This window comes from Penaeus vannamei, chromosome 22, assembly GCF_042767895.1.
Source record: "Penaeus vannamei isolate JL-2024 chromosome 22, ASM4276789v1, whole genome shotgun sequence".
In the NCBI taxonomy this organism is placed as follows: domain Eukaryota; kingdom Metazoa; phylum Arthropoda; class Malacostraca; order Decapoda; family Penaeidae; genus Penaeus; species Penaeus vannamei.
In genome coordinates this window covers 3,630,546-3,643,045 of record NC_091570.1, presented here as the reverse complement: position 1 = coordinate 3,643,045, position 12,500 = coordinate 3,630,546, and the positions used below count along the sequence as shown (strand labels likewise).

The 12,500-nt window shown below is 36.9% G+C and overlaps 2 protein-coding genes across 6 annotated transcripts in view; both read right to left on the bottom strand.

Moving 5' to 3' along the window:
• LOC113810846 (uncharacterized) overlaps nucleotides 1–8,153 on the bottom strand; it is an 8,618-nt gene extending 465 nt beyond the window's left edge. The window contains exons 1-3 of one of the 2 annotated variants that reach the window (XM_070136425.1): nucleotides 7,695–8,153; nucleotides 5,031–5,079; nucleotides 1,310–1,496 (exon numbers count right to left, since the gene is read on the bottom strand). In XM_070136425.1, the coding sequence (XP_069992526.1) occupies nucleotides 1,310–1,496; nucleotides 5,031–5,072 (229 nt within the window). In that variant the 5' untranslated portion in view covers nucleotides 5,073–5,079; nucleotides 7,695–8,153. Of the gene's footprint in view, nucleotides 1–1,309; nucleotides 1,497–5,030; nucleotides 5,080–7,548; nucleotides 7,673–7,694 lie in introns of those variants that run through there. The other variant, XM_070136424.1, reaches the window with a different exon arrangement.
• Nucleotides 8,154–9,593: 1,440 nt separating this feature from the next.
• Nucleotides 9,594–12,500, bottom strand: part of LOC113810845 (calcium-binding protein P) — a 7,455-nt gene continuing 4,548 nt past the window's right edge. For 3 of the 4 annotated variants that reach the window (XM_070136419.1, XM_070136421.1, XM_070136422.1), the window contains exon 4: nucleotides 9,594–10,419. In XM_070136419.1, the coding sequence (XP_069992520.1) occupies nucleotides 9,722–10,419 (698 nt within the window). In that variant the 3' untranslated portion in view covers nucleotides 9,594–9,721. The remainder of the gene's footprint in view (nucleotides 10,420–12,500) is intronic. The other variant, XM_070136423.1, reaches the window with a different exon arrangement.

Below are 12,500 nucleotides of genomic sequence, written 5' to 3'. Positions count from 1 at the left end.
GGAGGCAACCGAGAACTAGGAGAAGGATGATGATGATGATTATGATTGATGATAATGATTGATGATTGATGATGATTGATGATAATAATTGATGATAATGATTAATGATGATGATGATTGACGATGATGATGATGATGATGATTATGATTGATGATGATGATTGATGATGATGATGAATGATGATTGATGATGATGATTGATGATGATGATTGATGATGATGATTGATGATGATGATTGGTGATGATGATGATTGATGATGATGATGAATGATGATGATGATGATTGATGATGATGATAATGAATGATGATTGATGATGATGAATGATGATTGATGATGATGAGGATGATTGATGATGATTGATGATTGGTGATGATTGATGATGATGATGATAATTGATAATAATGATTGATGATGATGATTATGATTGATGATAATGATTGATGATTGATGATGATTGATGATAATAATTGATGATAATGATTAATGTTGATGATGATTGATGATGATAAAAAATGATGATAATGATTAATGATGATGATGATGATGATGATTGATGATGATGATGATTGACGATAATGATTGATGATGATGATTGATGATAATGATTGATGATGAATAATGATAATTGTTGATAATGATTAATGACGATGATGATTGATGATGATTGATGATAATGATTGATGATGATGATATTATTACTAACAGAATCATAATGATAACATATACTTTACCGTGATGATAACAGTAAATACACACATAAAAATATTTATAAGACGAGAATCCTAATATGGAAAATGGAAATGCGAATGAGAGAGCAGAAGAATAGAATAAAAAGGATGGAAAGAAAAGCCAGAAAGAAACGGAAAATACATAGGCCAATGAAGAAAATAGATATAAAACAAAAGACTGAAAGATTGATAGATAGAGATAGACAGATAGAGAGAAGGGGAGAGGAGAGGGGAGAGAAAGAGAGAGAGTGATTGAGAGAAAGAGAGAGAGTGATTGAGAGAAAGAGAGAGAGTGATTGAGAGAGAGAGAGAGAGAGAGAGAGAGAGAGAGAGAGAGAGAGAGAGAGAGAGACAGAGAGAGAGTGAGAGAGAGAGAAAAGAGGAGAAAGAAAAAAGAGAGAGAGAGAGAAAAGAGAATGAGAGAAAGAGAGAAAGAAAGGAGAGAGAAAGAAAGAAAAAAGAGAGAGAAAAGAGAGAAAGAGCAAAGAACAAAGAGATAGAGAGCAAAGAGAAAAGAGAGAAAAAGAAAAAAGAGAGAGAAAAAAAAAAAGAGAGAGAGAGAGAGAGAAGCAACTCACCCCCCGCCGTCAGAGCAGCCACGCCCACGGAGAAGGCGGCGTGGGTCTCGAAGGTGCAGTCGTTGTAGCGGCAACTGCTCTGCGAGGCCACGAAGCCGGCGAGCGACACGGCGAGCAGAAGGAGCCCCAAGACGAACAGCTTCACGACCACTTGCTTCGTGCAGTAGCGGTCGTCGCGGTCGTGCCTCTGCGGGGATGGAGGTCGTGGGGGGGGTGTGTACGTAAGCTCATGTACATACATTAGACACACGCTCGCACGCACGTACACACATACATGCAAGCATGCACGCACGTACACACACACACACACACACATATATATCTATATCTATCTATCTATCTATCTATCTATCTATCTATATATATATATTATATATATATATACACGCACACACATATATTTATATGCATATATACGTAGAGGTTGGTGTGTGTTCGAGGTTATCCATTGGAATTTGGACGAATTAAAGAAGAAAAAAAAACATAAATGAAAACTTTCTTTCATTTTGCTTCTAGTAATCTTATATCAACAATCCCTAAAACAGACATAATAAAAAACAAAAGTAAGATGAGATCGAGACACTAACCCCTCCCCCCCCTCCCGTATTTATCTGTTATTTCATTGGACGAATAAGCGATCGGTCCCTGCCTTCGAATTATCACATCCCCCCCCCCTTTCTGCATTTAATTTTGATATTTTATTCCATTTGCAACAGATTCCTTGTCACAATCAGAACTGTCATAATTATTTGCTGTGTCAGTGGGCCGAAAGTGATAAATTAAAATGTCTTGGTTAATAAAATGGCCGTTAACATGGTCATATTTTACGTTAACCAACGTGGGATCTGTCTCCATTACGCAATAACACACACACAGAAACACATATATACACATGCACATATCTATGTATAAAATGTGTATACATACACGCACACACACACACGCACGCGCACCCACACGCACACACACACACACACACGCATGCACACACACACGCACACATACACATATATTAATGCCTATTTCTTCAGTATTTTTCTGAATTTACTTAAGGATCCTCAAACCTTCGACTTCCGGGTTAAAAGAAGAAGAGGAAGAGGAAGAAGAAGAAAGAGAAGACGAAGAAGGAGAAGAGGAAGAGGAAAGAGAAGACGAAGACGAAGAATAAGAAGACCAAGAAGAAAGAGAAGAAGACGAAGAAGAAAGAGAAGACGAAGAAGAAGAAGACGAAGAAGAAAGAGAAGAAGACGAAGAAGGAGGAGGAGAAAAGGAAGAAAGAGAAGATGAAGGAGAAGAAAAAGAAGAAGAAAGTGATTACCAGGTACTGATACAGACCCGGCATGGCAGTAGGGATCCGTCATGAAGGACAGTGGAGGTAGAGAGAAAGGAAGAGGGAAAGAAAGAGAGAGAGAGAGAGCAAAGGAAGATAGAAAGAGAAAGAGAGAGAGAGAGAGAGAGAGAAAGAGAGAGAGAGAGAGAGAGAGAGAGAGAGAGAGAGAGAGAGAGAGAGAGAGAGAGAGAGAGAAGCAAGAGAGAGACAGAGATTCAGAGATTCTCCCATTTAATTTTGAAGCAATTTAGGCAATCTATGTACAGGTATTTCAAATGATTAAAATTCATTCAATTACCACTGACACCAATTTTTTTCTACATTAATGTGCCTTCGCAATAAAAATAGGGTTTGTAACACTGTCTTGCCCTCTGTATGGTTAAATCATCTTTTTAACTAAAAGCACTAAGAGACCTCATGCATAGGCCTACTCAGGGAGGCAGGGCAATAGGGTCACCTATTTCAAAAAGTGACGTCTGTTTCCTTATTTCGAAAATGCTAATGAATTCTTTAAAAACTTCCTGAACCCGGATCGTTTCTGGGTCGCCACCGTAGTATCTAAGTTGGGCTAAAACACACACACCTCTGACAAAGAAATAATAACAATCTGTTAATAATTTTTGGAGTTGTCTTTTTGAACGACTTCCCAACGGACAAACTAACCGACGTTATCGAAAGCATAAAGCGCACTTTTGGCGGGAAGATATTTCATGATTTCTTGAAAAAAAAACTTAAAACGTGTTGTTCATTCATGTTTTTTGACGGAATTTGGCTAACTTGATCTAGTTAAATAACCAAACCGAGCATTTTCAAACTACCTCCAGAGGAAACTTGCCAATCTCATGACGTCACACTCATGACGTCACACTTGTAAACAAACCGCCAACATGGCCGACAGAAATGAGTGCTTTCCATTAAAACTCTCTTATTAATTTACTGATTTTGTCGCTAATAGATAATATTATAAACTACCAAGCTGTAGATATATCAGTGCCGACCAGAAGCATCAACTGGCTCATATTAATAGCTATATCATTCACTAGAAGATAACTTCTAGCTACTTATAATTGTATTACGGACATCCTGGGATGTTGAAAGAGCATTTTTATTTGTCTTGGTTATTTTCATTCTAAACTCTCAGTTAGATAGAGCTCTCTAATAACAGATTTAAACTGTCACTCTTAAATGTGTTGACGTTTTTTCTATTTATTCATAACGTTTTGTGCAATATAATACGTAAAAGACTTTTTTGACATTCTTATTTCCTTTATTTTCATGAAATGCTAAACCTATTCGTTATATTCACTATCATTACTAATGGCAACGAGTCTGTTTCCTTTAACGATTGCTCCGGTCACCCACTACGAAGCAGATTAACGGCCGGTTTGTTAAAATTGTGCATGGCCCGACCCAATGAATTTTCACAAATACAAACATGGATATACGCTGAAATAAATGAATATTTGTCTTTATATCTGATAGATATACATTTAACGATCATTTTGCCCGGTTGATATGCACGTCTGGACTGGTGAATATTCATTTATTTCTTTATTTATGCGTGTCAAGTATACGAATATTCTAACAAACCGGCCGTAAGTATAAATTTTCGATCGGTTTATTAAAATTATTCCAGGCCCGACCTAATAGACTTTCATTAAACAGACATGCACATACACAGAAAATAAATGCATTTCTATCAGTCTAGACATCCATATCTACCGTCCATAGAGAAAAATAAAAGTACATTCATTTGATAGATCGATAGATAAGCCTTTATTTCTGTGTATATAGATGTCTGTTTATACGAATGCTCACTGGGTCGGACCTGGTACAAATGTAAACAAACCGATCAAGTCTCTATGTCGGGTCTGTTAAGGACGAATTTAGCAAGACGAAGCAAGCCAAACCAAACCATAGCTTGCTTGTGTTCCTCGCCAATAACAAGTCAATAATAATGGTCATTATAACCAGTATTTTATTAAATATCGAATCAGGATAGATCTCGACATATTTACGATGTTTGTATGATCACATAGACGTGTGTGTGTGTGTGTGTGTGTGTGTGTGTGTGTGTGTGTGTGTGTGTGTGTGTGTGTGTGAGTGTGTGTGTGCGTGCGTGCGTGCGTGCGTGCGTGCGTGCGTGCGTGCGTGCGTGCGTGCGTGGGTGTGTGTGTGTGTGTGTGTGTGTGTGTGTGTGTGTGTGTGTGTATGTGTGTGTGTGTGTGTGTGTGTGCGCGCGCGTGTGTGTGTGTGAGTGAATGAGTGAGTGAGTGAGTGAGTGAGTGAGTGAGTGAGTAAGGTGTGTATGTGTGCGTGTACGTGCGTGCGTGTGTATGCGTACATACAAATTCAACATATGTATATGTGTAAATCCACGTAAATACTTACTAAGTTAGCCATTGGAATGCTGATGGGTTGTTCCTGCGACATGTTTAACCTGAAACGATAACCACGAATGAAAAAACTTCCACCTTTGCAACGTTCTCTCAATTGCTTATTACAGAAAGTGTCAGTTATCCTAACAGCCGGTTAAAGCGCCCATTTCCGTTAACGCCCATTTTGCTGGTAAGAATACTTTAGTTGTTATATGATGATAATTGTGGGAGAGAACATTCGATCGTTTAAGACAATAATCATTTTATGAAATTCTTGTTCTTGCTGTAGCTGCTGTGTCAGTTTAGGAAATTGATTTACAGAATATTTGGTTCGTGTTCTCTCTTCCTAGTTCATACAGTTAACCACAAAACACTAATAATTTTATACTGATATATATGTTCCTGATTTTTTCCCCCCAAGACTGGAAAAGAATATGCAATAAAAACATTCTAATGTTTATAATTTTGGATTTAAGATTACCTTAAATCTCATAATTTTTCTAATGCTTTTATTTATTATTATTATTTTTTTAGGACCTTAAAATTTTGTTTTATAGGTAAATCAGACGAGGTCATCTTGGACATCACAAGCGGAATATAAAAAATTACAAGAAAGATATGGGGATATCCAATAGTAATATTTATATTATAAATAAGAGGGGGCCAGGTATTGTACCGCCATTAATCCTGTCTCTTTCTTTTTTTCTCTCTTTCTTTTATTTTCTCTCTCGCTCACTTCCTTTCTCTCTCTCTCTCTTTCTTTCTCTTTTATTTGTCTTTCTTTTATTTTCTCTCTCTCTCTTTCTTTCTCTTTTATTTATCTCTTTCTTTTATTTTTTTTCTCTCTCTCACTTCCTTTCTCTCTCCTTCTTTCTCTCTCTCTCTCTCTCTCACTTCCTTTCTCTCTCTCTTTCTTCCTCTCTCTTTCTTTCTTCCTTTCTTTTTCTCTCTCTCACACACATATAGACAAAATCATATTAATCAATCAAAATCCTATTCTAACAATGCATATCATCCTTATTGTTATCGCTTTTATTACAACATTTATTTTTCTCTCTCTCTTTCTTTTCCTTTCTTGCTTTTTTTCTCTCTCTCTTTCTTTCTCTTTCTCTCTTTTATTTTTCTCTACCTCTTTTTCTTTCTCTCTCTCTCTCTTTCTTTCTCTCTCCCACTCTCTCTTTCTTTCTCTCTCCCTCTCTCTCTTTCTCTCTCCCTCTCTCTCTTTCTTTCTCTCTCCCTCTCTCTCTTTCTTTCTCTCTCTCTCTCCCACACACACACACATAGATAAAAGCATATTAAAGATCAATCAAAATCCTACTCAAACGATGCATATAATTCTTATTATTATCGCTTTTATTACAACATTATCTTTATTATTACAAATAGTGACAGGTCCCACTACTTAATTAAGAAATTAACCCAGTTTGCATATTTGTAACTATCCTTATCAGTTCAGTAAATGTTAGTGTAGATTTTAAGTGTGATGTGCCATTTATCTAAAGCGAACAAGAAACAAAAGTATTTGGGGAAATAATAGTAATAATTATTATCTTTGTTTTATTTTTTTATTTGGGGAGATAATACTAATAATCATTATCTTTGTTTTATTTTTTAAATTGGGGAAATAATTGTATTAAGGATTATCTTTACCGTTTTATTTTTTATTTGGGGAAATAATAATAATAATGATTATATTTATTGTTTTATTTTTGTTTGGGGAAATAATAGTAATCATTATCATCTTTATTGTTTTATTTTTTATTTGTGGAATTATAATAATCATTATCTTTGTTTAACTTTTCTCTGAATGGTCATGGCTTGTCTCTTTATGCTCTATACGCGCAATAAATCATAAATAAATAATTATGTCATTTACGTATCTGTATTAATGAATATGCAAGTATCAATGTATTTGTTGACCTCTTCTCAGAACACGCTGTAGCTATTGCACCACGTTAGCGAGGTCAGTTACCATCTGTCACTATTCACTTCAATTTGCAACCTACATAGTGCTCGATATATCATGGAAAAAGTAATTTTCGTATATTTGCAGTGCGAGCTTTAACACTATTGTTATTATCGTTGCAAGTTTTATCGGTATCTCTATTATCGGTGTTCGTAATTATCAGGTTTTAACAGTTACGATTGCGATATATGGTACGACAATACGTCACAAGCAAGCAATGTGTCTGTGGTTGAAGAGACGTATAAGGGAAACACGAATAAATGTTTTTTTTTATGTCAAAGATCTTATTTTTTTAAAAACAAAGGTGAAATATATTCATAACCCTTTTGATTTCGTAGATAATTTGCCAATTGTAAAGGTAGACACACTAGGAATTCATAGAAAGCAAAATATGAGTAGCGTATTGTTTTGTTATGAATTACGTGTCTAACTTTTGTTGTCATTTGCTCTTATTCCTGTTATTTGCTTCCTTCCTACATCAAAACAATCACAATAATAACCACATAGTCAATAACATCTTTTTGCATCAACAACAGAACATTGCAATGGACACTCTAAACTCAACTCCTTGATGTATTTTTGTTTTTCCTGCAGCTGTTGTATCCTCGCCACAACTTTACTTATAATGATCATCACCATCACGATATCAACCACATCACACCCGTAGCATTAATAAACGAAGGACAAGAACATATCAATAACACATCTTACCGACACAAGTTTAGCCAAGCGCTGACTGCTACACTCAAAGCTAAAATATACTGTTCTTCACAAAGTAAAAGTTCTTGTTTAACGTTTCTTTCATATAACACTCAGCTCGGATGTGCTGTAACGATTCCAACAGAGAGAGAGAGACATATTTTTCTATAATTATGCGACCAAGAATTCCAATTTAAGGGGAAAATTCAGGTTTTATGATTCGAAAATGTCGAATTTTTAAAAATCTACATGTGACATCGTGTGGTCCAAGCAGGCTACGCACGCTACGTTGCCAGGTGTACGAGCACCATGGCGGACTTGAGAATCGAGAGATATGACATCCTACGTACACGTCACTCGATTTATACTCTTTACTTATCTTCGTATTCTTTCTGTTTGTTTGTTTTTTGGGGATTTTTTCTTCCGTGATTAAGATATATGGTACGGTACGACAGTTTGGGAGACAGGGAGTATCTGTCGTTGCTTGTGCCCGTCCCCCCACTCTCCCACCCTCTCCCCCCACTCCCTGTTTCGAAGACAGGGAGTAATTCTCGTTGCTTGTGCACCCCCTCCACCCCCACTCCCTGTTTCGAAGACAGGGAGTATCTGTCGTTGCTTGTGCACCCCCCACCCCCATACCCACACCCTTCCCCCCACTCCTTGTTTCCGAGACAGGGAGTAATTCTCGTTGCTTGTGCACCCCCCCCACCCACAACCCCCACCCTCTCCCCCACTCCCTGTTTCGGAGACAGGGATCATCTCTCTTTGCTTGTGCACCCCCCCCCACTCTCCCACCCCACCCTCTCCCCCCGCCCCCTGTTTCGGAGACAGGGGTATCTGTCGTTGCTTGTGACTCCCCACCCCACCCCCACCCCCACCCTTCCCCCCACTCCCTGTTTCGAAGACAGGGAGTATCTGTCGTTCCTTGTGACTCCCCACCCCACCCCCACCCCCACCCTTCCCCCCACTCCCTGTTTCGAAGACAGGGAGTAATTCTCGTTGCTTGTGCACCCCCCACCCACCCTCTCCCCCTCTCCCTGTTTCGTTCTTCCTGCCCTCGCCCCCCCCCCTCTACCCCCCTATCCCCCCACTCTCTGCTTCGGAGACAACTCTCGATCCTTAATCAAATAACAGTCGTATAAACAGACATCTATATACACAGAAACAAATGCATATCTATCGATCTATCAAATATGAATTTATTTTTCTATCCGTAAGGTAGATATGCACGCTTAGACTGATAGATATGCATTTTATTTCTGTGTATGTGCGTGTCCGTGTAACGAACATCAATTAGGTCGGGTCTGGCACAATTTGAACATACCGGCCGTATAACTGGTATAACCTGAAACCCTTCCATCCACAATTCCACCAAACAATCACACCAAACAATCACTTACCACAAAGAAAGCCGTATAACTGAAATAACCTGAAACATTCCATCCACAATTCTACCAAACAATCACAAACAATCAAACAATGGTACACTATCACATACCACAAAGAAACACCGAGTTTTGCTTGTCCAGAGAGACCTGTGCCAACAACATCAAAGAAAACAAAAAGACAATAGACAGACACAGTCACACGACACACCGGAAAATTGGGCTGCCCTTCGACCCTTCAAAAAGACATTTGTCAATAACACATAGAAAGTCGAACGCAAAACACAACTATGTCTCACAAACAATTGAAAAAACGCCTCTAGACACTTCTAGACCCCATTTTTTAAATGTTATCATTTTCTGTTCATTAATATATATATATATTTTTTTATTAAATAACCATATTAAGATTTGTATGTCCATTCTGTGTACTGTTTTTTTTTTTTTCTTTTTCTTTTTTTTAATCTAGACGCTAAAATCATCATACATAGCGACTTTTATTTCTGGTTAGGAATCTCTAAATGTATTTTCATTTATTTCATGAATTTATTTACGCATTCTTGAAATTCTCAAGATGTTTACGAAAACTTCTTTGATCAACATAAATGAAGATATGATAGTCCTAAGATTAACAAGTCTCGGATTTTGCTTTTTCTATTTCTTAGCCACATGTGGATATTCACCTTCTTGGGTATGTTGTGGATATTCGCCTTGGGTATGTTGCGGATATACCCCCGGTTGAGCATGCTGCGGGGATACGTCTGGCTGGGTATGTTGTGGATCTACCCCTGGTTGAGGATGCTGTGGGTATACATCTGGCCGGGTATGCTGTGGATATACCCCCGGTTGAGGATGCTGTGGGGATACACCTGGCTGAGTATGTTGCGGATCTACCCCAGGTTGAGGATGCTGCGGGGATACATCTGGCTGGGTATGTTGTGGATATACCCCCGGTTGAGGATGCTGTGGATATACATCTGGCTGGGTATGTTGTGGATATACCCCCGGTTGAGCATGCTGTGGGGATACATCTGGCCGAGTATGTTGTGGATATACCCCTGGTTGAGGATGCTGTGGGGATACTTCTTGCCGAGTATGTTGTGGATATACCCCCGGTTGAGAATGCTGTGGGGATACATCTACCCGAGTATGTTGCGGATCTACCCCAGGTTGAGAATGCTGTGGGGATACTTCTGGCCGAGTATGCTGTGGATATACCCCTGGTTGAGTATGTTGTAGGCCTAACTGACGTGGATATGCTTCCTGTTCTCGTGTCGAATCTATGTTCAGGGACGATTTGTTCTGTTTGGAGACGAGACACAAGAACACGCTCCCCGTTACTAGAAACATCACTGTAAAAGGAATGTTATTTGTTATTAATGGCTGTTATGGGATTGAAGAACATAAGGTCAGTTATTTGTTATTTGTTATTGATGGTTGTTATGGGATTGAAGAACATAAGATCAGATATTGGTTGTTATGGGATTGAACATAAGATGTTACTTGTTATTGGTGGTTGTTATGGGATTGAACATAAGTTATTTGTTATTGATGGTTGTTATGGGATTGAACATAAGTTATTTGTTATTGATGGTTGTTATGGGATTGAACATAAGGTCAGTTATTTGTTATTAATGGTTGTTATGGGATTGGACATAAAATCAGTTACTTGTTATTAATGGTTGTTATGGGATTGAACATAAGTTATTTGTTATTGATGGTTGTTATGGGATTGAACATAAGATCAGTTATTTGTTATTAATGGTTGTTATGGGATTGAACATAAGGTCAGTTATTTGTTATTGATGGTTGTTATGGGATTGAACATAAGGTCAGTTATTTGTTATTTATGGTTGTTATGGGAATGAACATAAGATCAGTTATTTGTTATTGATGGTTGTTAAGGGAATGAACATAAGATCAGTTATTTGTTATTGATGGTTGTTATGGGACTGAACATAAGATCAGTTATTTGTTATTGATGGTTGTTATGGGATTGAACATAAGTTATTTGTTATTGATGGTTGTTATGGGACTGAACATAAGATCAGTTATTTGTTATTGATGGTTGTTATGGGATTGAACATAAGATGTTATTTGTTATTGATGGTTGTTCTGGGATTGAACATAAGATCAGTTATTTGTTATTGATTTTTGTTATGGGATTGAACATAAGTTATTTGTTATTGATGGTTGTTATGGGATTGAACATAAGTTATTTGTTATTGATGGTTGTTATGGGATTGAACATAAGTTATTTGTTATTGATGGTTGTTATGGGATTGAACATAAGTTATTTGTTATTGATGGTTGTTATGGGATTGAACATAAGTTATTTGTTATTGATGGTTGTTATGGGATTGAACATAAGGTCAGTTATTTGTTATTGATGGTTGTTATGGGACTGAACATAAGTTATTTGTTATTGATGGTTGTTGTGGGATTGAAAAACATAAGATCAGTTATTGGTTGTTATGGGATTGAACATAAGATGTTATTTGTTATTGATGGTTGTTATGGGATTGAACATAAGTTATTTGTTATTGATGGTTGTTATGAGATGGAACATAAGATCAGTTATTTGTTATTGATGGTTGTTATGGGATTGAACATAAGAACAGTTATTTGTTATTGATGGTTGTTATGGGATTGAACAAAAGGAATGTTATTTGTTATTGATGGTTGTTATGGGATTGAAGAACATAAGATCAGTTATTGGTTGTTATTGGGTGAACATAAGATCAGTTATTTGTTATTGATGGTTGTTATGGGATTGAACATAAGATCAGTTATTTGTTATTGATGGTTGTTATGGGATTGAACATAAGATCAGTTATTTGTTATTGATGGTTGTTATGGGATTGAACATAAGATCAGTTATTTGTTATTGATTTTTGTTATGGGATTGAACATAAGTTATTTGTTATTGATGGTTGTTATGGGATTGAACATAAGTTATTTGTTATTGATGGTTGTTATGGGATTGAACATAAGTTATTTGTTATTGATGGTTGTTATGGGATTGAACATAAGATCAGTTATTTGTTATTGATGGTTGTTATGGGATTGAACATAAGTTATTTGTTATTGATGGTTGTTATGGGATTGAACATAAGTTATTTGTTATTGATGGTTGTTATGGGATTGAATAAAAGGTCAGTTATTTGTTATTGATGGTTGTTATGGGATTGAACATAAGTTATTTGTTATTGATGGTTGTTATGGGATTGAACATAAGTTATTTGTTATTGATGGTTGTTATGTGATTGAACATGAAGGGATTTGTTATTGATGGTTGTTATGGGATTGAACATAAGATGTTACTTGTTATTGGTGGTTGTTATGGGATTGAACATAAGATCAGTTATTTGTTATTGATGGTTGTTATGGGATTGAACATAAGTTATTTGTTATTGATGGTTGTTATGGGACT